At 41.6% G+C, this 27,416-nt stretch overlaps 1 protein-coding gene and 1 long non-coding RNA gene across 2 annotated transcripts; one reads left to right on the top strand and one right to left on the bottom strand.

Moving 5' to 3' along the window:
- Nucleotides 1–4,894: 4,894 nt before the first annotated feature.
- On the top strand, nucleotides 4,895–14,288 carry LOC136718943 (uncharacterized). The gene is made up of 3 exons (XR_010805335.1): nucleotides 4,895–5,003; nucleotides 11,149–11,296; nucleotides 13,247–14,288. It is a non-coding gene; the product is annotated as an uncharacterized LOC136718943 (long non-coding RNA).
- Nucleotides 13,382–26,088, bottom strand: pex6 (peroxisomal biogenesis factor 6). Its single transcript, XM_066696747.1, has 17 exons — nucleotides 24,845–26,088; nucleotides 24,579–24,748; nucleotides 24,298–24,381; nucleotides 23,993–24,104; nucleotides 23,641–23,777; nucleotides 23,240–23,351; nucleotides 22,784–22,986; nucleotides 21,941–22,136; nucleotides 21,702–21,778; nucleotides 21,291–21,423; nucleotides 20,203–20,408; nucleotides 19,985–20,046; nucleotides 19,693–19,801; nucleotides 19,079–19,195; nucleotides 18,684–18,761; nucleotides 17,537–17,676; nucleotides 13,382–15,427 (listed from the first exon to the last, which is right to left on the bottom strand). Exons 1-17 carry the CDS (start codon nucleotides 26,066–26,068, stop codon nucleotides 15,291–15,293), a joined length of 3,297 nt encoding a protein of 1,098 aa, XP_066552844.1. The 5' UTR covers nucleotides 26,069–26,088; the 3' UTR covers nucleotides 13,382–15,290.
- Nucleotides 26,089–27,416: the final 1,328 nt, after the last annotated feature.

Raw genomic sequence — 27,416 nt, 5'->3', positions numbered from 1 at the left:
TATGGTGTTCCTAATAATCCTTTAGGTGAGTGTATATTTCAGCAGCTGGCTTTATTGATCCACGGCCAGATGAAGGCCTCTCCAAGATATTTCCACATGTTTTGCTGTATGGCGTCTCTGTGATAAGCCCATGAACCCCCCCAAAGACACACAACTCTTCTGGTATCTCATGAAGGAGCCCCTACAGTGGATAGATCATGACTCAAACTTCTTGGACTGCCAGCCTGTCAACATAGATGGCAACCCACTGGTAGATCTCTATGATTTTGATTTTAACCTCATAATAATTTGTTACCTTTTTTTGGACGGATCCCCCTGTTCATCTCAATCACTTTCATAGGGGACTTGAATGCACTATCTGACCCATACCATCCCTGAGTTTCAGACGTACAAATAATGACAAGATGTCACTGTGGAAATATCTTTTAGTCTGTATTGGATCTGTGCTTGCATTTCTAAAGTGTTTCAGTGTATTATATAGGCAGATGAAGCAATTACTGTCCTGAGTCCCTAAGTAAGTCGCTACTGGTACGTTTAAAATGTATATTCACATTATATGATAACTAAAATGACTTGTCAAACTGTGAAACCTAGACTGGTTTTTGATTGTTTTGAAATTACTTATTTTATTCATTTGTGATGTACCTTGTGCTTCCCAAAAAGTGAGAGCAATCTGTTTGTGCAGATCCTGAAAATTACACCACACACACGAGGGATATTTGACTAAACTGAGTAAAGTGGTATATCACTGGTACTGCCATCTCAAGATAAATTATAAAAAGTCTATATTTAGTATAATTAAAGCATATTGTACTGAACTACGCTTACTTTTTGTAAGAGATGCTTTGAGACTTTGTGTGTTGCGGTGTTAGATCGGAGGCTGTTTGTTTTTTCCTTTACTCAGCTTTCTCGTGATCAAATGGCCTGATATTTCTCTCCTCCTCCTTTAGCTTTTAATAGATACAAAAATGGATGTTTTGGGCTGCATGTTGTTTGCAGAACAGAATGAAGGAGGTACCTAAAAGCACTGGGTCATCCATCAGAGGAATTTCAAATCAATTTTTGGAAAACTATTTCTCAAAAATGCTCTGGGCATAAAAACTATATCATTATCTGGAAACAGAAAACACACAACTCAACTATGAAAACCCAGATACCTAAGGACCTTCATGCCTTTTGTGACTCCTCTTAGGAAGTTATAAGGAACATAAAATCTAACAACGAATTAATAAATCTATGCTTCTCATAGCCCTTGCATGTGCTGTACAGCCCTGAACAGTGTATAAACACGGGGATGAGCTGAAGTCAGCACTGACTGTTCTAGCAATGAGATCCTGGCTTCGTTCGGTCACTCCCCAGCTAATCACATTGTTTTAGCTAAGCAGATACAAGCCCTCCTGGTTTTGTCTCTTCGGGAGACAATGGTATTGTATAATGGGCTGCTGTGCTGCTGCTGAGAGCACCAATCAGATGCGTCTATATTCCTCATGTGTTCCACAGGGCGTCGATGCACCCAATGCCCCCGCAGGCGCACCGGAAGCAGAGGTGACTTTCAGAGACGGGATTTAATAAATTGCTCCCCCTTTAAAGCAAATGGCTGTTCTTCAACCTGTCTAATACATCTCTCCTGACCCCTCATGAACAACTTCTTAGGTTACCAATGAATGGTGCATAAACACAGATCATAGAGCATCGACATTTTCTCTAATAAACACTGTTAATTACAGGTAATTGAGGGGAACTCAAAATCCCAGGCCATTTTGCTGGGAAAATGCTATTGTGTAACTTCAGATAATCCTTTTAAGAGCTGGAATTCATATGACAAAAGAGCGTATCATGGAAATAGTTAAATTACAGGTTTTGATAGGCCAAAGTGACGAAGGGCTCATGGGGAAGAAAAGCATAGGAGACACAGTGGGTTCTGAGGACCTGGATTAGAAAAAACGTCTGTAGGCCATTTATGAAGCACACACTTTGTACAGAGGCTTCAATAAATGTGCATACACTGCATTCTTTCAGCTCTTCCCAGAATACCTTATCTTGAAGGATCCTATCTAAGTTACTAACCAGGATTAAGTTACTAACCAGGATTGTAGCACTTCAGCTTCAGGATTTAAAGTGCCATTTGAAAACTTAATATATCCCTTGTATGTAATACGTATTCCTACAGTGTCAGATTTTACTCAGTAATACAAATTAAACAATAACATTTTTTTTGTACTTACTAGAAGTATACATTAGTTTTGGGCTGGGACCACCAATAATCATCAATTATTTAAAATATGTTTTTTAAATTGAGAACAGCTTTTCAAAACCACATTTATGTAGGGTAACAAAGCATATACTGGAGCACTGGTTAACTGGGAATTCAGGGCCCAGAAGACCAATGAAACAAGTGTGCCCTGTGCCCTTTTCCCAGTCTCCTTTTCTTAAGTCACATTCCCAGCAGCTTACATGTCTTAACACGGTGCCCCCTACAGCAATTCACACATGCTATCTGACACATGCAAAGCAAGTTGGCCCGGCTTTGGAAGAATCACTTGCTGAAAACCTAGGGAGTCACTCTGCGCAGAGTTAAACTGCAGTGACAAAAAATTTAGATTTGTGTCCTGAAACTTTTTTTCTTCTTCTTTTAAGAGTTCTTGTAATACCAATGAGTTCACAGATTTGTGACTCTGGGTCCTAGATCTGTACTGCTCAAATTCAACACATCTGTTGTTTTGTTTTACGAAAAGAACAATAGGAATGCAAGTTTTTAAAGCCTTCAAAATCAGCTTCAGATATGTGATGCTGCACCACTGCACCCTATACAGAGAGAGTCATGCAGTCCTGCACCCAACACAGAGAAAATTGCAGACTAATCACAGTCTTGTGTGTTTAGTATGATATTCCTTCACTTTTTAAGATATGCCCGCTTCAGTTGGCATGCTGCATGTTTTTCATACTGGGAAATGATAACAATAATAATAATCCAGTGCAATCATTGTATTCTTTTGTTAGCAGATTCTACCTTTTATCTCTCTGCTTGTTCCAATTGAGAAAGTCATTTGCAAAGAATAATAACTACTGTAGCATAGCACGAGGCATAGCACTACTTGGCCGGCAGATCAACACAACACCTCCAAGAAGCCCTGGGAGGATGAATCATGTTAAGGAAGCACCTGACCTGCACCTGACCTGACTGTCCGACTTCCTGCATAAAAGCAGTAAGTTGGTACCCTTTGAGGTGAAGGTGAAGGTGAATTGGGTAAAGACATTTTGACTTATGGACTTTGACCATTCATTGGATTTGCCATTTGGATTGTTTGGTGTCTGTCATTTGGCATTTGTGACAATCATCCAATACACTGCATCTATGGATGCACAGGTGACATTTTCAACCCATTCGAGTCCTGCTCTAACCTGTGGAGGGTTTTAGTATGCAGTGGCACCTGACCAAAAGTACAAGAAAGGAGGCACATTGCTTATTGAAGTAATCTATTCTTCCTCTGTGAGGATCCACCATCTGTTCTCAAGACAAGCGTGTCAGTTGTGCGCAAGAGATTGCCATGTTAGTCATGGAGAGCAGCAAGCACTGTAATTTCCAAGAAGGAATGCTGCTCTTGGAGGTCGGAGCACCTCCGAACGGGCAAAGAGAAAATTGCTTTATGTTATCTATTTGATGTATCTATTTGATGTAATCCAAGTTCTGTCATTGAATTCTCTGACAGATGCAGGGAGATTGCGCAGCAGCAGAAATCATCTTCCTATAAGGTTGGGACACCTGGCAAAGGGTTTGCAGTGACTGAAAGAGGATAATTTGTCAAGGTTCAAGCAGAGCATTTCATGTGAGGTGTGCATGCTGTCAATTAGGCAGTGCTCCTCTTGATTTTGTCAAGGATGGCAAAAACTCTTAGAAAGTTTAAAACAACCAGTGTGGTTTCTTTAAAACGCCTGTAATCATGCCCTTTTTAACAGGTGCACTAAATGTTAATCCCGGTAATAATAATTTCTTGTCTCTGCCCTAGCTGCTGACACCATTCACACACACGCTCTCTCACATAAAAGTTAATACTAATACAAATTCCTTCCCCTCCACAAATATAACAATAACATTTAATTCATAAACAATAATATGATTTTAAATATTCCTCAATTTAGTAAGACTTATGAAAGGTCCAGGGACATTCTTTGTCATGACAAAAATTCAACATAAAATTGTCTGGTACTGCAGTATACCTTTTTTTCATTGTGCAGAAGAGGGGAAGGCTTAACTAAACTTGATTCTGATCCCTTTAGCTACGCAAACGCACAACACACACTAAAATGGGTAAAAGGGACCTGAGAAGACATTAACAAAATGTGTCCAGGTCTTCTGAAAGCAATCACACCAGAAAGGAACCAAATAAGTCAAATAATTCTTACTTTCACTTTAAACTTCGGGTTTCTCATTCGGCTTGGCACAATGGTGGCCATCTTTTAATCAACCCTTTCTAGCTTTCTCTGTGGGTTACTTGTAAAATGCAATTCAACTTCCCACTGTGCAGAATATTTGGTAGTTTTACCTTTTCTACCCTGTTTTTTTTCATTTGACAACTAGGTTTGTCCTTCCCTGGTGCAGATCTGTATTATTGTAAACACTCTCTCACACACACACACACACACAGTAAAAAATAAAAAAGGTAAAAGGTTTTTTTTGGTGGGTAAATGTGTCAGATGTCATGGCAACTGGGCATCTCTCTGCCCCGATTGGTCAGGGCCCCAGGATGGGACATTCACATTTGCAGAGAGAACTGCTGAGTGGACCCTGCATTTTAACCCACCCCCTAACCCCCCCACACCACATCTCTCTCACCCTCTACCCCCTCCTCCCCTCAGAGTTCATGGCCTCCCATTATTTAGTAGATTTGTTTTTGCATCCTGGCTGAACCTTCTAGTGTGAGAGCAGAAACTCCATCTGGATCATATATGTACCTTTGCAGGGACGCCGGGGGTATAACCTAACAAATGTGTGGGGTCAATTGGTAAGAACAACTTTCAGTTTCATATCCTTCCAGATTTATGAGGTTCCGATATGTAAGTTTTTTAATATTGTTGGGTGATGGTTTGTGGTGGGGGTGTGTGTGGGGAGTTTACAACCACTAGAGCTAGAGCTAGAGCATGCAAAGCAGAATAGGGAACTCTAATTTATTGTTATAATCTACTACAAAATAAATCTTCTGGGGGGAAAAGCCATTATTGGAATTCATTAATCTGAATTTGAAGTCTAACATGCAGTTGCTGTTTTATCCACAGATGTGGCTATTTTGTATGTTTACTGCACGCATTTAAAAAAAAAAGGTCTCAGCATTTTCAGAGCTTATTTTGTAGTCTGATAACACTGAACTGTGCCAATGTTTTAAAATGCTAGTGCCTTGGATATGCAAATATTTGAAGGCTGGATTTAAGTAGTGGCTAAACAATATTCTGACACACCAGGGGGAGAACTGGGGGACAATTGCATTGCTCTTCTTAAATGTGCATTCGATAGATGTTCTAGCAGAATGTGATTCAGAATATGTGAATAACTGATAGGGTTATGTTTCTATAAGAAAAATGTATAATAATAATGATGGTAATAAAGATGAACATTTATATAAAGAATCCCCAGGTAACTTGCTACCAGTTCAATGGATTCCTGCAATTGGTCAGCTGCTGCAGCTGATGTCAAAGGTCAGAAAGAGGCTGACGGCTGGAAAATGCCCACCTCCTGTAACTTTTATTAGTGGGGATTAGCTGTGCATTTGTCAAGGGAAGATACAGTGTGGGAAAAAAGTATTTGATCCCCTGCTGATTTTGTACGTTTGCCCACTGACAAAGAAATGATCAGTCTATAATTTTAATGGTAGGTGTATTTTAACAGTGAGAGACAGAATAACAACAACAAAATCCAGAAAAACGCATTTCAAAAAAGTTATAAATTGATTTGCATGTTAATGAGGGAAATAAGTATTTGACCCCTTCGACTTAGTTCTTGGTGGCAAAACCCTTGTTGGCAATCACAGAGGTCAGATGTTTCTTGTAGTTGGCCACCAGGTTTGCACACATCTCAGGAGGGATTTTGTCCCACTCCTCTTTGCAGATCCTCTCCAAGTCATTAAGGTTTTAAGGCTGACGTTTGGCAACTCGAACCTTCAGCTCCCTCCACAGATTTTCTATGGGATTAAGGTCTGGAGACTGGCTAGGTCACTCCAGGACCTTAACGTGCTTCTTCTTGAGCCACTCCTTTGTTGCCTTGGCTGTGTGTTTTGGGTTATTGTCATGCTGTAATACCCATCCACGACCCATTTTCAATGCCCCGACTGAGGGAAGGAGGTTCTCACCCAAGATTTGACGGTACATGGCCCCGTCCATCGTCCCTTTGATGTGGTGCAGTTGTCCAGTCCCCTTAGCAGAAAAACACCCCCAAAGCATAATGTTTCCACCTCCATGTTTGACGGTGGGGATGGTGTTCTTGGGGTCATTCCTCCTCCTCCAAACACGGCGAGTTGAGTTGATGCCAAAGAGCTCGATTTTGGTCTCATCTGACCACAACACTTTCACCCAGTTCTACTCTGAATCATTCAGATGTTCATTGGCAAACTTCAGACATGCCTGTACATGTGCTTTCTTGAGCAGGGGGACCTTGCGGGCGCTGCAGGATTTCAGTCCTTCACGGCGTAGTGTGTTACCATTTGTTTTCTTGGTGACTATGGTCCCAGCTGCCTTGAGATCATTAACAAGATCCTCCCATGTAGTTCTGGGCTGATTCCTCACTGTTCTCCACGTCCATGAGGTGAGATCTTGCATGGAGCCCCAGACCGAGGGAGACTGACAGTTATTTTGTGTTTCTTCCATTTGCGAATAATCGCACCAACTGTTGTCACCTTCTCACCAAGCTGTTTGGTGATGGTCTTGTAGCCCATTCCAGCCATGTGTAGGTCTACAATCTTGTCCCTGACATCCTTGGACAGCTCTTTGGTCTTGGCCATGGTAGAGAGTTTGGAATCTGATTGATTGATTGCTTCTGTGGACAGGTGTCTTTTATATAGGTAACGAGCTGAGATTAGGAGCACTCCCTCTAAGAGAGTGCTCCTAATCTCAGCTCGTTACCTGTATAAAAGACACCTGGGAGCCAGAAATCTTGCTGATTGATAGGGGATCAAATACTTATTTCCCTCATTAACATGCAAATCAATGTATACATTTTTTGAAATGCGTTTTTCTGGATTTTTTTGTTGTTATTCTGTCTCTCACTGTTAAAATACACCTACCATTAAAATTATAGACTGATCATTTCTTTGTCAGTGGGCAAACGTACAAAATCAGCAGGGGATCAAATACTTTTTTCCCTCACTGTAGCTTATCAAATAAGACGTTAAACATATTTCAAAAGGGTTGAAATAAGTCTCAAAGATGTATAAAAACTAGACAACCATCTTTTTTCCTTCTTCCCAAAACCTAAAGAAAAGGAGCAATTTTCTATTCTACGTGTTCTGTTTAAGGAGAAATTAAACTGTGTAGCAGTAGATACTAGTAAATTTGGATTTCCACTGGTATATAAAAACATAATTTATCTTGTGGATTCGACAGCTGACAGCAGGGATTTCCTGAAGAAGCAAGAGGTTTTGTCCACCTTAGGTTATTGCTGTTTGAGGATATTCCTTGCCTCTGGGCTGGGATATGAACTCATAGAAGAGGATGTCTGTTGGAGAAGGAAATCAAAAGTTTACGGTGTGGGGTGTCACAAGAGGTCATGCAAGGATGTCAGATACTTTGCAAGCCAGAGAAGGCAGTGGAATTGTCTCGTGGACTGAAATCAGCAGGGAAGATTGCTGTTTTTAGTTCTCCACTGGCTTGGAGGGTCTGATATAGGCAATATTCCACCTACTACCAGGATAAAATGGGATGTGTTAGAACAGAATATACTTTCCTTCATAAAAGTCTTGAGAACCAAACAACAAGACAAAACTGGCCTGAAACACTCCTTATGCTTTGGGCTGGAGTATCTTTGGAGAAAACCCGCCACAAACAAACAAAGAAAAAACCCACAGCAAAGAAACAATGGTGTGTTCAATATATTTAACATCGACATCCAAACACAATGGCTTCTACGGATCTAAACATTGCTAGATTTCTCTCTGGTCAGTTAGACTGTGCTCAACCAGCAAAAGTCAAACAATTAAAGGTTTTATATTTTCCAACGGACTCAGCACTCAGAACTCCGAGGGATTCAGGGCAATGGATGTATATAAAAAAAAAACAGAAACAAAGCACAGGCCCCAGACCAGCAGGCCATACTGTACTATAGCTGGACGTGTACATCTAGGGTCTGGAGGTGTCGCTGTTCAGGAGGCTAGCTGGTTAGTTTGGCAAGAAGAATTTTGGGGGAAAGTGGGCTGCAGCATCACTAGCTGAATTACTTTGGCCTACACAGTGCTGTTAGGTTTGAATGAGTTTGTTTTAACAACAAACAAAACAATATCAAGAATGAACAAAAATTGAAAACACAGTATCGTTGGAAAGAATACGGCTCGTCATAAGCATTGTTTGGTAGTGTACGATGCCACATGGCAGAAATGACTATAATGAAAATGCAGCTGCAAATTCAGATAGAAGATAAAAGTTGCACGCTACAGTTCAGCAAATTGGACTGCAAAAACACAAGTATTTCCAGATGAAACAATTAGGAAATTATTAACTATTTGCATAATCCAAGACAATGGTGAGATCCTTGCCTACAGTGTGTGTATCTTGCTTAAGGGTAAAACAGCAGTATCCCCCACCCGGGATTGAAGTTCAGGAGTCTGCACTATTGTAAAGGGTTCCAGACAATAATAATAAAGATTAGGTTAAGATAAAAAATTACAGATGTTGGTTAACTCCCTACAAACTCCCTTTGTCTTCATTAAAGGAGGTGAGTTATGATCATTTCCACATGTCTGTAAAGAGAAAAATACTTGTAAAAGACAGAGTGATTGGTAACTTATTTAATTTTATAGTTATGGACTGGATTGTAACAGAGGCCCATATGAAATATAACCTGTGGCTGGCAAGCTGTGCTTGCGAGTCTTTCATATTTGTTAGAAGGGTTACTGTTTGCTTGTTAAATGGCATCTAGCATATATAGATGCCAATGCTGTTGATGTGGGCTAGGGACAACAGGAAATAACTTTATTATACTGGTACAGGGTCACCTGGGGTTGTCTGGCTCTACTATAGGGGAGGTGAGATCAGTCGAGCAGATCCCAGGTGATACCAGTCAGCTGTTGCCAGAGCTGAGCTCCCACCTGCCACTTACCATAGATTTTTTAGTGCAGTTAAAAGAGAAGTAGTCTGATTGCTCATTACTGATCCATGAGCAAAAAAAAGGGATCTGAATTGAGGGTTATAATTCAAAATGTCAATTAACAATTCCTTTTCTAAATGTCATAAATCATGCAAGGATCAGTAAAAAAAAATTATTTACTTATTCATTTTAATTCATATTCATTTCAAGCCTCTGTAGTAATGTATATAGAAAGGCCACCATTGTGCTTTTAAAAGTTTAAGATTAAAGTTACTTTGCTGTGTTTACTCAAACAACCTGCCACATACAAATTATATATATATTTATATTGCACTCAAGGAAAAAAGCATATTAGATACAGCCTAAGGCATTTTCTCCTTGTGGAGGGTAGCAGGAACATTACAACAGGCCTTAATTACAGTGGTCAGTAGACCCACACAGCAAAGTTGACCAGAAGCCTAGTAGACAAGTTATAGAAGATATGGCAATATATAATTCTCCATGTTTGCTGAGGTGTTGAATAAACAGCATCTTTTGATTAAAAAAAGTTTAGGTTCTGCATTTCCGTTTCCACCTGTGACTTGTGTTTGCAGGAGTGGTTGAAAATCTGTAGATTAAATCTGCTTGCATGGACAAAACAACCAGATGTGCAGGGTTTTGTTTTTTCCTCACCTGAGGTTATGCTGAGCATAGTGGAGTGTGATTGAGCAGCACAGCTTGGTCTTAAGAAGGACACATCCATCTTATATGTGTAGTTCAAATAAAGACCTTCTGAATCATCTTTGCAGATACATAGGCTATGTAAGTAGGTTAAGATTTATACTTGAGGCCTTGGTAATTGCTCAATTGAAGCCCTCTCAAACTTAAAAGCAGACTACAAATCTTTTCATATTAGTGTTGAGGGATTTATTTAACTTTAGTGATGAGAGAAGACCACACTTGTAGTTTTGGTTGAACCAGATCAACAGTGAGATGTAGTGTAATTGCACTGCAATCTCTATCCATGGTGGCCCACCTCCTTCCACAGATGTTTTCAAAGCAGATGTTCTGAAGAGTACTAGAGATATATGTTGATATTTTGAATTGAGTCTTTAGGAAAATTGGTATTGGATCCTCCACCCTTTGAATCAGAATTAGTGCTAGAATTTTACAGACCAGATCGGGAACCATGAGAATCAATGACATGGAAACTCATAAAGTGGGCCTTTACTTGGCTTTGTGATTAATATTCAAAATAAATACAAACCTAAATTAAGCCATTCTTTCTACCAGCAGTGTTTCAAGACTTGGGCCAAACTTCCTTTACGTCAGAGGCTTTTGCACTACAGCTATGAAGCATTGCCTTTAAGATTGTGATGGGCAGCAGACCCTTTTCTGTTCTCAATACCAGCCTTTCTTAGGAAATCGTATTTTCTTTAAGAGTCCTTTGGCTGGTTTCAAACATTGATTAGCACTAGTCTTGGACTACTCAACCTCAAATAACATTGGAATGTCCAAGACGAGAGCTAATTGGGGTCTGTGAAACCAGCCCTATAACGGATAGCATCTCTTTATGGGGTTAAAAGTGAGAAAACAAGCAGCAGCATTTCGCACTGAGATCCGGGTTCCAGTTAAAGACTGGTGTTCCAAGCTCTAGTCATGAGGAAGACAGATTAATTTCATACATCTTAAAAATAAGTGAAGTGACACCAGAAATAGAGCTTAATTATATTGTTGCCTCCCACTGCCAAATTTCTGTTTTGTTTTGTTTTTTGCTTCTCCTTGTGATGCACAGTTGAGAAACTGTATTTACACTCAGACATAGCTTTGTGAAAGGCCGGTGTGCATTGTTAGTAATTTTCCTCTGTCACCTCCTCCTGCAGGTTTCCCAAAGGGACGCTACTGAGAAGCTGGCTCACCAAGTCCCGGCCTAGACTCCTGTTGCTGATCGCTGGGTTGAAAAGGCCCCAGGTCACCCTGATGAGGAGGAAAAGGATGAAACGCACAAAAGTTGCAAAGGCCACGTAAGCGGTAAATAAAATGACTGTAAACATAAGACTGAGACACAGAAAACGGCATCAAACTCCAAGAGAAAATAAATGGAGTCTAAAGTTCAACCCCTACATCTGTTTTCACTGGGCTGAATCAGCATTCAACGAACCCTGAAACAGATATTAAGATATTAATATTATAAAAATAAGAATAGCTTAATGAAAGAGTTACGTAACTCAAGGAACTGCAGAACTTTGCTCCCACCGAAGGGTGTCAATACATTCCTCTGTAACTGCATCTGAAACTGAACAATATTTAATGTTAACTGTACTTTTTCTCTTAGCAGGATATTAGCAAGCTTTGCAGGTAACACCATAATTTTCCCAAGTGTGTGCAATGCGTGTGTACAAATGGTGTGGGTGAACTTTAGAAGTGATAATTTAATGACGGTGCTCCCTGCTTTGACCAGAACAATTGGCTGTGCATTGAGTACAATGGTAAAGGTCACTCGCTCGCTTTGAGTCCCAGACCCGGGACAAACAGGTACCCACTCTCTCTAATCTTACAGGTTGTCTCATACTACACACTGCATTTGTCAGTGTTAGCAAAGTTCCCACTGCCCAATTTAGGTTTGTAATCTATCATTTCCTTGAAAGTGGTAGGAAATATACTCAGCAAAAAAAGAAACATCCCTTTTTCAGAACACTGTATTTTAAAGATAATTTTGTAAAAATCCAAATAACTTTACAGATCTTTATTGTAAAGGGTTTAAACAATGTTTTCCATGCTTGTTCAATGAACCATAAACAATTAATTAACATGCACCTGTGGAACGGTCGTTAAGATACTAACAGCTTACAGACGGTAGGCAATTAAGATCACAGTTACAAAAACACTGAAAAACACCAAAAGAAAGATGCCCAGGGTCCCTGCTCACCTGCATGAACGTGCCAGCAGCGCTACAGGGAGACAGGAAAGACAGCTGATCGTCCTTGCAGTGGCAGACCATGTGTAACAACACCTGCACAGGATCGGTACATCCCAATATCACACCTGCGGGACAGGTACAGGATGGCAGCAGTTACACCAGGGACACACAATCCCTCCATCAGTGCTCAGACTGTCCGCAATAGGCTGCGAGAGGCTGGACTGAGGGCTTGTAGGCCTGTTGTAAGGCAGGTCCTTACCAGACATCACCTGCAACAACGTCGCCTATGGGCACAAACCCACCTTCGCTGGACGTGATTTCCTGCAAGACAGGAATGTTAGTGTTCTTCCATGGCCAGCGAAGAGCCCCGATCTCAATCCCATTGAGCACGTCTGGGACCTGTTGGATCGGAGGGTGCAAGTGCTTTGGTGGAAGAGTGGGGTAACATCTCTGGCAAATCTGGTGCCGTCCATGAGGAGGAGATGCACTGCAGTACTTAATGCAGCTGGTGGCCACACCAGATACTGGCTGTTACTTTTGATTTTGACCCCCGCTTTGTTCAGGGACACATTATTCCATTTCTGTTAGTCACATGTCTGTGAAACTTGTTCAGTTTATGTCTTAGTTGTTGAATCTTTTTATGTTCATACAAATATTTACACATTAAGTTTGCTGAAAATAAAAGCAGTGAGAGGACGTTTCTTTTTTTGCTGAGTATATAATACATTTTCTAATACATAGTAGAAATATGTGATCCTTATAGTTTTCACATGATACAATTATCGCCTTTTTGTATATTGTAAATGTATTTTAGTGTGTAATCCCTATATAGGAGGTTAATTTCCAAAATAGATGTTCAACATATGCAATTAGTATATGGATTATAGACTAAAATATATCCCATATATATTTGAAATGGGGCCAAAAAGGGGCCTATTGTGGTATATAAAAAAGAGGCACATTTCTAGAAACATACATTTGTTCCCTACGGGGTACCCCCTCCTTTGGAAAGATATGAACTGTGGGAAAAAATTATTCAGAGCCCTTCTTTTGTCTTTCAGCACCTCCATTCGAATGCCTCATTTCACCTGAGTTCACGATGCAGAGAGGAGGAGATGCTGGGTTGCAAACGGAAGTCCGAGCCACTGCAGAGGAACTAGTTTTTCAATGGAATCTGAATCGACGAACTAACAAAACACAGGAGAATGTAATGTTTATTTAAAAAAAATAATAATAATAATCGACCACAAGAATTCATACAACTCCGTTATCAGCCACTTCATATACAGTGATGTGTACATTTCTTAAATATATATTTATTATGGTTCATTATATTACAAATTGGGGTGTTTGTAAATTATTTACATTTAGTTCCAACAGTAATATAAAATGATTTCCCTGTAATCTGCTATTTATTGTTATTTATTTTCTGGAATAGGAATGTATGTTAACACTGTTCAGAGAAATTGTGTCTCAAGAAAGAGCAAGATGCTACCAGGTTTGTGCTGGGTACTATCATAGCCTGTTAGCAACAGGACTAGTGCACTAGACTGGCACTCCCAGCTGCCCACAAATGCTCTCCTGATTTCTACTCTACTCTGATTTCTAACTAATGTTATTTAGTGTTTTACCATCAAGATGAACATAACAAGAGTATGGAAGAAAAAGATGTACCAAAAGCAGAGGGAATCTCCAAAAGTTATGTTTTTACACTTACTGATTGGATAATATTGAATAATCACATCACTTGATCTGCTTTTAGAACTGAAATGATTAGTTTCTAACATCCACAGAAGACACATCTTGATTTGCAAGGAACTTAAGTATTTTTTTCTGTCCCTGTAATGAAGATTGCCCATTCTGAGTTTAAGTGCACAGTGGATGTGGCCTTGCTTTGAAGGAAACACTGCATCTAAAGATACATCTGTTAAACAGGAAGAAATCCCATAGAGGCAAAAGGCGACTGCATTACAGACTCTATCAAAATCGCCAGCAGCCTGTACCCCTTCCAGTTTGTGTTTGCGAACTATTTCAGCTTTGAGGTCAGTAAAGTAGTAGTTGGCTCAAAACTAGTATAAAGCCAGGTAGAGTAAAAAAAAAGAACACAACACAAAGCATCCTATATATACAGAGGGTTGCTCCCTATTGACGTTATTTTGAGTCCAGTTATCTCACACTAACGCATTGCAAATCTGTCTACTGAACACAAGCTAACTGGATGACCGTCCCTACTAACCCAACAAATGGGGACAGTCTGTCTGTCTTATCATAACCAATCAGGTTGAGGCTCCGCCCTCTCCGTTTCAGTGAGATAACTTGTATTTTTATTCATTTTAAATTGTGCCCAAGTCATTGGGTTTGTAAGCAGCTTTGAAATTTTACCATACGTACATTAATATATTTATATATATATATTAGTATTATTATTTTCTTTTAAATGCTACATTCATATTTTATTTTATTAAATAATTGCATAGAATATGTGACTAACAAACTACAGCATTGCGACTGGCTGAATTTACCATTAATCATGTAAGACAAATACATATTTTCTTCTAAAAAGTGAGTGATTTGTTTTACAGCAGTTTGTTAAAAAAATTAAATAAAATAGCTATTACAAATAGGCCAGTGTGTCTAAGCTGCTGTTAATGTTACGACATGTTTATATATCTCTGGTGAAAATGTAATGACAGATTTAAGGGTTTATTTGGTGTTTTTTTTATGGAGTATGTTATTTTTGCTAATGCTAATCTGGGGCATGGAGAACAGTAGCAAACATCGAGAAGCTCAATGTTTATAATAAATATTATTACAAGTAGTAACATTCTTTTTTTCCCTATGAAGTAAAAAGTGCTTGTGATTTGAAGGATGAACTTCTAGCAGGTGTAGCGGACCTTGAAAACTGAGCTCTGTGATTCTGTTTTTCCCTTTCTGTTCCCGCTAAAACCAAAAGGTAAACAAAAAAATAGAAAACAAAAAAGGAGTAAGCTTCAGGAGTAGTTCTGCGTTTTGTGAATGTAGTGCAGGAGTATGTGGATTGGCCTGCGGAAGGCCAGCTTTGAAAAGGGATGTCATTAAAGAAATCTTGGGCCGACCTGGGTGCTGTTACTTTGCTGTGAATTTCTGTTGGATGAGTTTGTACTTCAGCAGCTCCTGATCGGATACAGATGGATATAGTTTCTCTAGCGCGTGTTGGAAATCCTCCTGTGTCAGAACAAGCTCAGAATTTTCTGTGTCCAGACCTGGGTAGAGGAGGAGAAATACACACAAGCAGTAAGATAACTCCGCTGATTGTGAGCTAAAAGCTGCTTCATGAATTCTACGTTGTGTCTGTGCCATTTGCTAGAGCTGATCTTTATTACCCTGTTATAGTTCTCTACGTAGACAGAAAGCAACCAATGCCAAACAAAACACTTACTTAAGACATGTAATAACTGATATGCATTCAGATAGTGTGCTTCAAACTTGTATCTATTATTACCCCTGAAAACTGACGAACTAAAAGTATACCTATTCAATAATGAAAGGAAAACTCCCCCTCCTCCACTAGTTGACCTTTATTTGGAGTTAGAAGTGAAGTAAATTTCACACTAAAGCAACACAATTTGGGAAGACCTTTAAAAGCTATACTTCAGTTCTCTACCTTGTCTGATGTGTCTGAATTTGACTGTCTCTAAAACTGCAACAGGACAACGATTGACAGTTGCTACTTGCTATTTAAATCTACGTGGTTTCATAAGAGATAACAGGACCAGCATGTTCTAACTTTTCTTTGCATCTTCAGCAGGCGAAGTGGTCATTTTAATCACCTGGAATGCTGTTATTTGTTAGCTTAATAAAAGTCTAGACAACACTGGTTTGAATCAAGTGTCAAAGTCCACTGTGAACAGGCTGCCCTGGGGGGGTGGCACGAAAATAAACAAGTTCTAGAGGAGATGTATGGAATTCAGTTGGCCAGGATCCCCTCTCCTTGTTGTCCAACAGCCCCCTGTGTCTTAGCAGGCACCTTGTGAGCTCCACATTCCTTGCTAGAAAGCTCCACCTCAACTGTTTGCATTGACAACTCATGGCATCACAGCCGACCTTTCTTCTATGTAAACATCATAGCTGTGAGTTGAGTTGACTGAGGATTTCCAACCTAGTAGCCTCCAAAAAACATTGAACTGGAGAAGCAGCATAAATGGTCTTTGTGGGACTCAACATTTTTGGCGACAGACTGACAGATTATACAAGACTGTGTCTGTGAAAGGATTTACGGTAAATAGAGAGGGTGAAGAGGGGATATGGGAGAGGCGTTCCAGCATTAGAGAGGACAGGTTTGTAATGGGAGTCAATGAATCACCAGCCAGCAAGTGCTACAAAATGATGTTTAAGTACAGAAAAGCATGGTCAGGAATTGGCTGTGGGTTTGGTTTAATAAACCTTAAACTAAATTTCAACCAGTCTTCAACCCAGAGTGGGATTTGAGGTGGGGGAACCCTTTATGTTTTCCATAGTAACTGTCCCTTTCACAATCTCCCCTTTCACGTGTTTCATGCAAACAAGTACCATTTTAAACTGAAATCTGTTCAAAACGTGTTCATTGCATTAAAAAGGTTCCTTGCCTTTGGTTTCAACCTATGCAGCTTTCCAGTGTCCAGAATCAATAAAACAACCTTCTGGATCTGAATGCATCTCTGCCCATTAGGCTAATGCTTGCGATTATGCTGTTAGATTCAATTGTATTCTTATGTCCTTCGCATATAGACATATCATATGATCCAATTATAAAACTATATCTTGATCCACGTTGCCTCCTAGATTGAGTTGATTTGCTTTTATTGATTCCCAGAAATTGCTCTCTCATTATGCTTGATTTCTAATGAAAAAAATACAAAAACTTTGGTCTGAAGTTTAGATGCAAAAGAAATGAAAGCAACTCACAAAGCTAGCAAAATACAGACTGGATTTTGCCAAATTAAATTGGTTTTGGCTTTATGCACCATTTGTGAATGTTTCTTTTTGGCATGTAATGTACTTCATTTTTTTTTAAAATCTGCACTTGTAAGTAGAACTACAATGAAATGGCTATTCGTCTATTTGGATGTTGTTTGCTGGGAGGGCTACCGAATGACACTGACTGTGAGTTTTGTGACTGACACTTACAACAGAAATGCAGCTGCAAGAGCTGAGCAATTCTGTGTCTCGAAATGATTGAAACGGATTAACCTGGTGAGAGAGGAGATGTTCTTCCCTCGCTAGGAGAATCCGTTTCCGTAACTCCACAGTTTTTGTTATGTTATTCATGTTGCTGTGAAGCAGAGGGGTTTTAAGTAAAAAAAATAATAATAATAAAATAAAAAATCCCAGACCTTCATCAATCCTGCAAATCTTCCTTTTGATGGCCGACGTCATGGCATCCGAGCAAAGCGCATACATGTCTGCTCCCGTCAGCTGGGGGGGGCAATGCTCAATGATGTCCAAGAGACTGACACTCAGATCCACCTTGAACCTAGAGAAAAATGGGCAGGGAAAAAAGATAGGCGTGGGTGTTTTTTGTGGCTTGGAGAGTAGAGGGACACACGGACGATAACAGACAGAAGGCATCAGTGTGTGGAATGACCGCCGGCTCCTAACCGACACTTCCTACTAAGCAGCGTTCCTACGGAGGGAGAAAGAGCAGCCTGAACTTGCAGAGAACGGAGGGATGGGATCAACAGCTTCCAGAAGAAGAGAAGGAATGTGGATTTACAAAGGCTATTGCAAAAAGATGGGCCAGAGAAAAGACAGAAGCAATGAGAACAAGGACTAGAGAAGAGGGCAGAGGAAAAGCAAAAATATATACTTGAAGAGAGAGAAACAGAGAGGAGAACGAGTAAGAAAGGGCAAGTGTATTGCGAGTTAATTTTTATGGGTTTGGAAATGTAGCACAAATTATCTTATTTTCAAGCTGCCTTGCGTTCTGTGACTCCCGACTTGCATCGAGTCACGACTTAAAAACCAAAATGACTGAAATGAAAACATTCTGTAACCTGGAATTTCTGTAACTATTTTCTTTCTTTAAAAAAATTACTCCTTTGCTAAAGGCTAGCAAAATAAAGAGTGGAAATATCCTGTGGTGTATTGTGTGGTAACATGGAATTGTTTTGGTCTGAGAAAATGACATACGTGCATGCTGGCTTCTTTGTCTGTCTTTTTCTGACAGTGTCTCAACCTGTACAGCTTTTACAAGGTCCAGAGGAACACAAAGGGATTCTCATTTCTCCAAGAAAATCATGCGTAACCCAAAAACAATCTGTTATGATGCATAAACAGTCGATTTTTCAGTTTAAGGAATACAACGTCTTTCCATGAAGTTATCACCCGTTTACTGTAACACCAAACGCTATGATCTATGTCATATATTTCAGTCAATATATAGATTTAAAACTGGAGAGTCTTTTGGCAAGACCCTGTCCATGGTTTAATAGGTTGGCATGTTGCTTTGGCGCAGCTGAGTCTCTGATTGAGAAGACTTACTTTCTGGTTATAGCCTTCAGGACTTGTAGCTGAGACTCCTTATCTTCGTTGATTCCCACATAAACCAGCTTATCAAACCTGACAGAGGACACGAAAAACAGTAGTTTAAAACAGATCATTGAAAAAACAACCTGCACATGACAGTCAAATGTAAAGGAACCAAAAGTGCTGCAGAATTAGAAATCATGAGGAACAATCTTAAATCCCACATGTCTGGGACAATAATAGTATAGCTGATGATCATAAAAGCTGAGGGTTATTCTGTGGTCTCACCTGAACTACAGTTCTGTCATTTGAGATATTGAAAACGTTCAGTCATTGGAATCGTTACATTGTAATGCTGAAAAAAACACAACGAAAAACAAGTTCATTGGCCACTCATGCTGGGTGCCTACCTGCCAGGCCTGAGCAGTGATTGGTCGAGTAGATCGGGTCGGTTGGTTGCTCCGATCACAAACACGTCCCCTGAGGAGTGTAGCCCGTCCAGCTCAGCGAGGAGCTGAGATACCACTCTAAAAACACATCATGAGTATCACATAAGGCTTGTCCTTAATTAAATTAATTAAGGTTTTCACTTAAGTGGCCCTTTTCTCACACCAAGCTTCTTGCAACAAGGCAAAACACAAAAAAAAAAAAAAAAAAATACTACACACTATTTACTATCCTTTGTGTTGGATTTTAATTCCTGACATCAGAGACTCCCTGCCACCCTCTCTAACATCCATCAACATCCTTCCTTTTTCAAGTACAGGTGGCACACAATCATAGGCCCAAACTGGCTAAATGGGCCCCACCCCAACAAGCTAATGAACAGACCTCAGCCAATCAACCCAGACAATTAATAAGAGCCGGATTTGTTGGTTGCCAGAACCTGTGCCACCAAACAATCTAGCAGCTAGATGTCAATGCAGCAAGATTCCAGGTTTTCCAGGCCCTCCTAAAAACTCCCAGGCTCTTTCTGGTTTCTCCGAGGGCTGCCAGTGACTCACAATATACAAATGACACATACCGGTCCATGACGCCTCCTGAGTCTCCACTCCGGCCTCTGTTGGGAGCCAGGGAATCCAACTCGTCAAAGAAGATGATGCAGGGGGAAGCAGCCCTTGCTTTTGAAAACACTGACAAAGGAAAGCCAGATACATTTCTGTTTTATGATAAATAAAAACTACCTTTTGTTTTCTCACAGTATAAATAGAGATGGGCTCATTATTTTAACAAAAAATAAGATTAGTCTTAACTGAATACAGACCCGATTCCTGTGTGCTGCAAAGCAAGCTCAACTGGTGCTTTCACAAACTCACCCTCTCGAACGTTTTCCTCACTTTGTCCCACGTACATGTTGATCAGCTCTGGTCCCTTAACACTAGCAAAAGGAGAGATTTTAATAGTTATACCACAAACATCGCAAATATAGCAAGGTTTCCAAGTCCATATCTGGTTTTCTGTCATTAAAATTGCAAGAGAGTTGGCTGGCATTTTGGAGGTCAGTGGGGGGAGAGGGACCATTGGGCCTCTGTACCTGAGAAAGGTCATGGCGCATTCAGTGGCCACGGCTTTGGCCAGGAGGGTTTTGCCAGTGCCCGGCGGCCCGTACAGCAGCAGCCCAGAGCGCCTCAGGCCCAGAGATAGCAGCTCGGGATGCTCCAGGGGCAACTGGATGGTGTCCAAGATCTCCTTCTTCACCTGCTGGAGGCCACCCACGTCCTGCCACTTCACCGACGGGATCTAGTGCACAAAGACCAGACAGCGGTCACCCACAGCTCGCTCTCCTGTGGGTGGCTGAGCATTGACGGGACGCAAAGTGTACCGCTGGACCACAAGAAATGAAACACACGCAATGTCTATGTTCCTCCCAGTGCAAGATGGTCATGCAGTCTGTTACATTAAACCATTAATTGATTAATAATCTCCAGATTCCTTTGATGATCTCAATTAGTCATTCTATTAACAGAGGTGTTGATTAAGCGGCAGCAGCAATGGGCATTTATTTCGTCATGCTTCTTTTTATTGGTAATATGTCTTATTCAATATTATTTCTTAGGATGTGTAAATAAATCATTTTAACGTTTCAATTTTCTAGTGGGAACACATCATTTATCAACAAAAGTGTACAAAAAAAAGCACAGATTTACAGAACAATTGATTTAAATTGGAAAGCAGTTTCTTAATCACTAGACGTTCCTCCAACTGACTGTGCTCGAGTCCTGAATCCCTAGAGCGCCCCACACTGGGGAATGATATAAGACCTGCAGTTTGAATTCAGTTCATTCAATGTAGCAATTTGTCAAATTAAGATACATCTGCAGAAGTTTTTGCAACCATTTTGAGTGGGAAGCTAATCCTGAAGTTTGTTTCAGTAACTCTAATAAACATTTCTACTGCCCTTAAATCATGACTAAATACTTGAGGAGCTTGGGAAAATTAGGCCCTAGATCATATATAAAGGTAACTGAGTTTTTAGATGTAATCTCAGTTATACAAAGTAACTTAAAAAAGGAGAAAACACCCATCCAAGTTATACAGGGACAATTATGCAGGAAATGACTGACCAACTTTACAGTCATATCAATGTTTGAGCATCTCTCTTCTCCAGTGTGATCAGCCTACCTTGGGGGCCCCTATGGCATTGGCATGCGCTTGGTGCAGCTGGTCCAGGGCGCCGCTGAAGTCCTCTGCCAAGATGGACACTCCTGAGGCACACAGGTCCTCCTCCTCTGCCAAACTGATACCACCAGGGAAACTACAGAAAAGCCACAATGTTAATCTTGTGCTGCTCGGGCATCGACCCCTACCAAAGCTCTTATTATCCTTAATATAATTATTGCATTATTCAATTATTACAATCAGATGCATCACATTTGACTCAATAGGTGAGCCAGACGATCCGAGTCACAAATCTGACAAGACAGGCAGAGGTGTCACAGTCACTGATCAGCGTCGGGAGATATATAAAATATAAAATCCTAGTCTGTCCAGCAGGTGCTTTTTGTCCGTGCAATAGCCAGAAACATGTCTTACCAGGTCTTCAGGATTCGTCTGTGGGCTGCTTTCCCAGCATGGGCCAGCAGTGCATTAAGATCACCAAGGACAAAGCCCTGAAAAACAAAAAGGCATCTTCAGTTTCTCTTGGACAGGAAGCCTGTGTAGAGACTGAATTTGAGGAGCAAAATACAGCAGTTCTGAATGCTTAGTGGGAAAAAAACAGTGCCCGGGCCTCTGAAGTGGGTAGGGGGGATAGCTTCGGGCAGAGTCCTCACCGCAGTCTGCTTGGCGATCTTGCCTAGGTTCACATCTTTCCCCAGAGGCAGCCCCGCAGCCAGACTGGTCAGCATCGCTTTCCTCTGCTCCTCGGTGGGGCTCTCCACTGGCACCTGGTGGACAAATGCTGCCATCACATCGGGGGACAGCTCATGCGGGCTGCACACGGTGCCAACCACGACCACCTGGCAACAGCTGCAAACACAGGAAGGCAAAATCAGGAGCTGTTGTGTTGTTGTTGTTGTTTTTATTACTTCTTTCTTAGGCGAATAAGCAGTGAAATGAAAGAAAAATAAGATCTCAATGACTTCATGGAACTAATAATTTGCACAACTATGACCAGTGAATTTATTGAATTCATATATATACTCTGACAATTTTAGGCAACTTTTTTGCAGGACCGTGGCTATCCAGACCCTAAAAACAGATGATGAATAATGAATAAAAGCAAAATAAGTTGCTTATTTTAAGAGGAATACAATGGATAGCTAATACCACCTCTATTTTCTACTTTGAGATTCTCACTTGTGGCATGAGTAACAATGCATGTCTGAGTAATTCGCTGTTGTCTGTTTTCGATTCGATTCCTGGCAGCAGACCCTGCTAATTAGCATCACACTGTGCTGGAATGTCCTTGGAGTGAGCAATCCTGTTTTTATTAGTCACATGGTACTACCTCACTCTTCCACACACTTCAGCTTTCATGCTACAGGGTAGAAGAGTTATTAAGGCAAACAACCTCAGTAAAACAAAATACTGAAGTGGCATGGCTAATAAATTGCCCCTGACCTCACTCGCGCTTCACCTCAGCGAGGGTACAGGGCAACTGGTCTGGCGGTTACCTGGCTGGCGTGTCCGCAATGAGCTTTTGGAGAGCAGAGACCACCCTGGGGTCGTCCCCGGGACCGCCGCGCTCCCTGGACACCAGCTGGACGTTCCTCAGCAGCAGGATGCAGGGCCGGTGCAGCTTGGCCCGGGAGATGGCAGTCTGGAGCTTGGCCTCCGTGGCGCCGGCCGTTTCGCCACACAGAGAGACACAGTCCACCTGCAAGAGCCCCCCTATCGGTTTATAGCAATTTCAGCACAAACACACAGCCCCAACTCTTATCCAACACTGATACTTGTTCACGGCACACTATGTTTAGGAAGGAAGTCGAAAGGGGTTGCTATCTGACCTTGGATCAAAGATCATCAGTTTGAACACAATTTAATAATCTTTCCAAATAAAATGCACAAGCAATCACATCAATAACTACTTTTATTACCATTTTGTTTTAAAAACAAGAAAAAAAAAGTACCTTGAGCAAGTGCAGGTTCAGTCTCCTACACGCAGCTCGGATGACGGTGACTTTTCCACTGCCCCTCGGCCCCTGGACCAAAACAGTGCAGGCGCTCGCCAGCATTATAGCGCTGAAGGGCAGAGACAGGACAGAGAAGCTGAGCGGATGGACCAACTAGAGAGTGAAGCATTATAAAACCTATTATTTGTATTGTGTTGGGGGGTATTTTATAGAGAAAAAAACTCACTATTGTCTCCATCTTCAATGCATTGGTCCGGAAAGTTTATTTGAAATATAATATTACCAGGAAAGTAACCTAACTTGTCCATTCAAAAGTTTTTAGCTTTTTTGAAAAACTACAGATAATTATAAAAACACTGCAGGTGTCTGTTCATTGAGCTGCAGCCACGGGTACTGACCCCTCCGTGACGTAAGGCTGAATGATGCTGGTGAGCACCTCCACGGTGAGCGACAGGCCAGGGGGAGAGAGGCAGCTCCAGAACGAGGGCCCATCTGCCAGGCCGGAGGATGGGATGCAGCTGTTAGTGCATCCCGCCTGAGGACGGAAAATAACGGCACTGAAATTACAGCCGAAACACACTGGCAGCTGTTAAGACAAAGACAATCCAGTATGGGCAACCTTGGTGCTGGGAGGCCACAGTCCCACAGGTTTTGAAACTATTTTCCAATCACCGATTAAGATGTGAAGATGTCATGGTGTATTTTAACTGAAAACTTGACTCTGCCTACACAGGAGCACTTCTGTCTTACCATGTACAGAGACGTGTGCTCTGTATCTGCCAGGTAGCCCAGAGGGTTAATTTCTCCTTTCTGTACAGTGGCGCCACAGACTTTCTTCACTTTGAAATAGAGGACTGGCCACCTTCACACACACACAAAAAAAAAGATTGGAGGAAAAAATAAAGTGACTATCATCTACAATAACACATATCTCAGTTGATGCTGCTGTCTTTCTGAGTACATGTTATTTCTCGCATGGATATTCTCACAAGCAGCCAATTATATTGTTGGTGTCTTTAATCTTAGCTTTTTTTCAAACAGGGGCGAGACATTACCTCGTAAATCCTTCTGCGTGACTTTCGAGGAACTCAGCGTGTCCCTCAGTGGGAATGCACAACACATCCCACAGCTGCACCAGCCTGTAATAACAGAAGACAGCAGGGGATGTAACTTGTGTGACAGTCTCAACTACACCTGGCAGGACATTGACGATTCTACAGGGTGCTCATCCAGGGGGCAAAACTCACTTTACCCCCACCAATCTTGGATTTATCCGCTGTACAAACAGATTGAGGCTGAAAACTCTATGCACATCTCTCTCAAGTGTTTTACTAACCTGGGTGAGCTAAAGTGTTCATACAAAACACTGTCAAAGACCCCTCTGGCGCTGTAGTCTGGTGAAATCACAGGTTCGACGTGCAGTGCTGTGGCGTAGGGTGGGGACACGGTGCAGGACTTGCTGTCTTTGCGCCGTCTTCCCTCTGGGGAGAGCCGCTCGTAGCACCTCTGTAGGACATCATTTGGAAAAGCTCAATTTCAAACAATGCACAATTAAAACCGCCCTCTTAAACCAATTGCACCTGAGAAATGTTGGCACCTCACCTTTATTTTAACGGGCCTGCTGCTGATGGGCACCTGGGCACCACCGGACAGGTTGAACCACAGAGAGGGCGACACCAATCCTGCACTGTCCTGCAGCTCCAGCTCAGGGGATTTGGCAAAATCGGCGACAACAATGGCAGCGAAGTGGCCGCCCCTGTTCTTCCCCGCATCCTTGCTGCCAACTTTGTCATCAGCCCTCCCGAGACCCTGCAGGGGCTCGTTCCTCGTGGAGTTCCTCATCTTGTCCGAAGTGGCGCTGAAGGCGGACACGATGACCCACTCGTGGTTGAACAGCCCCAGTTTCAGCAGTGCCTGTTTGCTCACAAACACACACGCATCTATGTCGAAGCCTGACTCTCGCTCATCTTTGGGTTTGATCCTCGCCTGTTTAATGAGGCTGGACACGTCCACGACCCGGACATCAACCTTGCACTCTAAAGCTTGCAGAAAGTCCGAAAAGGATGAATTCACCACTTTCTTGGTGTCCAGCAAAGAACTGCCTCCGCTCAGACTGTTGGCATAGTGTGCAAAATCGGACGCATAGAGGGATGTGAACAGTCTGGTGGTGTATGCATGGCCAGACCCTTCCCAGGAGCTGTGGGGGGGCGCCAGGTCCCTGCAGTCCGACACTAGCACGCTGGTGCTGACGCTGATGACGCCTTGCGTGACAGGCGTGGTCTCCAAGACAACCAGGTCCAGGAGATGCTGGTGGACCTGGGCAATGTCATCGCCAAACAGGGGATGATAAGGAACCAGCAACACGTCCCCTTGCCTGGCCAAAAGGGTTTGTTTCTGACAGGAGGCGAGTATAAGAAGCCCATTGGAGAATTTGTCAGAAGTGGCCCATTTAAAACTCTGCCTACTTCTCGCCCCTATGACTATTTTACTGAGACCTAGCGGCGCCACTAACCGCAGCGCAACCTTCGCGCCGGCCTGAAACCCGTAATGTCTCTGAAAAAGCCTGCTTGTGTAGACTTTTACAACACTGTCGCTGCGCACCACAGCCCCGCCGTCCGGGATGTCTTCCTCTGCAGTTACCTGGGCGCAGATGAAAATGTCAGTCCTCGGAGGGGGCTGTCGCCGTCGAGCAGCCAGCAGCACGCAGGGGGAGTCATGTCTACTCGGAAATACGCGGTTGAAATGACACCTGGCCAGCAACACGTGTAGAGGATGGTAGTGAGACGGAAAGGGATCCAGGCAAAACAGCTCTACCTGCGCCGCCATGTTGTCGAGCACAGAGCGCACTGATGAGGGCCAGGGCGCCGGGCGGAGCCCAGAGCTGTCCAACACCGCGGCTGCCTGCGAGTGGTCCGTCAGGGGGCGCTACAGATCAATACACATTTCCCTCCACTGCCTGTGCTTTACAAATACAGTACTCTAAGTATAAACGAAAATGTGAGGTTTCAGTCAAATTAAATAACAGTGAAGTCTTTGTGAGTAAATTCTGACTGTCATGTTACTATATTTATACGTTTGTGTTTCGTATTTCTTGAGAATACATCATTACTGTACAAACAAAAAGTGAATTTATAGGTTTGGGATTATAAAAGATGTCACTTTCCTATTTTCATTTTTTTTAAATTACCAAGCAAAACAACAGCACCAGATACAGAAAAACAGTGTAAGTGTGGAGAGGTGGCAGTTCAAAACACTGTGCATCATGACATTAGACTGAAATGAACATCAGGACAAGGCAATTCCAGGCCTCCAGGCGAACATCCTGCACACTTGTAGGTTTTAATTAGCAGCTGATTAGCTCTGGAATAAACAGGAGATTTGACTAATTATCTTAATAATGACTTCAGTTAAGTGATTAAGACTTGAGGTAGAATGAAAACCAGCAATCCTTTTGGCCCTAGAGAACTGGAACTGCCTATCCCTAATGTACATTAATTTTCTCAAGTAAAAACCTCATACTAGACAGAAAAATGTAAGACTCCATTTTCAAAACAAAAAATACTATTCGGACTTGATACAAACCTTACATTTTATGATTTTTTGTTGTTGTACATGTATTGCATGTTCTGTTCTTGGAGAGTTAGCGTTAAGCTCTAAAATGTTGTCTGACTCTTCTAAGGAACAACTTAACAAATGCCTTTTTGTTGAGAGACAATCCCCTTTTATCAATAACATGGCCAAAGTCTAAGGCAGTTCAATATTCTTTATCTATTTTAAAAAGACAAATGCATGTAACACCACTGGCTGGCTTAGACAGCTTCCTTCCTGCCCCCTAGACAATAACATCTCTATATATCTATATCTGGAAGGTAGGGAGTGAATTACGCATTGTCTTCCAGATGCTAAGTGATGGTGGCAAACAAATACTGGATCACATAAAAATAACAATGCAGTTTGAAAGGTTTCCTGAAACGTTTTTATTATATGTCCACATCTAATTTTAGGACACAAAAGATGAGTTCTGTAGAACACAATATTGGCCTGATGTGAATGAAGATACAAATTTAGGACACAATACCAATCATTATTTGGTAAATTTAACTTTTAATTGTTGTGACATATGTAGCAGTGCCATTTTAGGACTGGATACAGAAACATCCTTGTTTTTTATGGC

This window comes from Amia ocellicauda, chromosome 23 (genome assembly GCF_036373705.1).
Source record: "Amia ocellicauda isolate fAmiCal2 chromosome 23, fAmiCal2.hap1, whole genome shotgun sequence".
Classification (NCBI taxonomy): domain Eukaryota; kingdom Metazoa; phylum Chordata; class Actinopteri; order Amiiformes; family Amiidae; genus Amia; species Amia ocellicauda.
The sequence above is the reverse complement of the archived record's forward strand: the minus strand, read 5'-3'. Positions and strand labels throughout refer to the sequence as shown.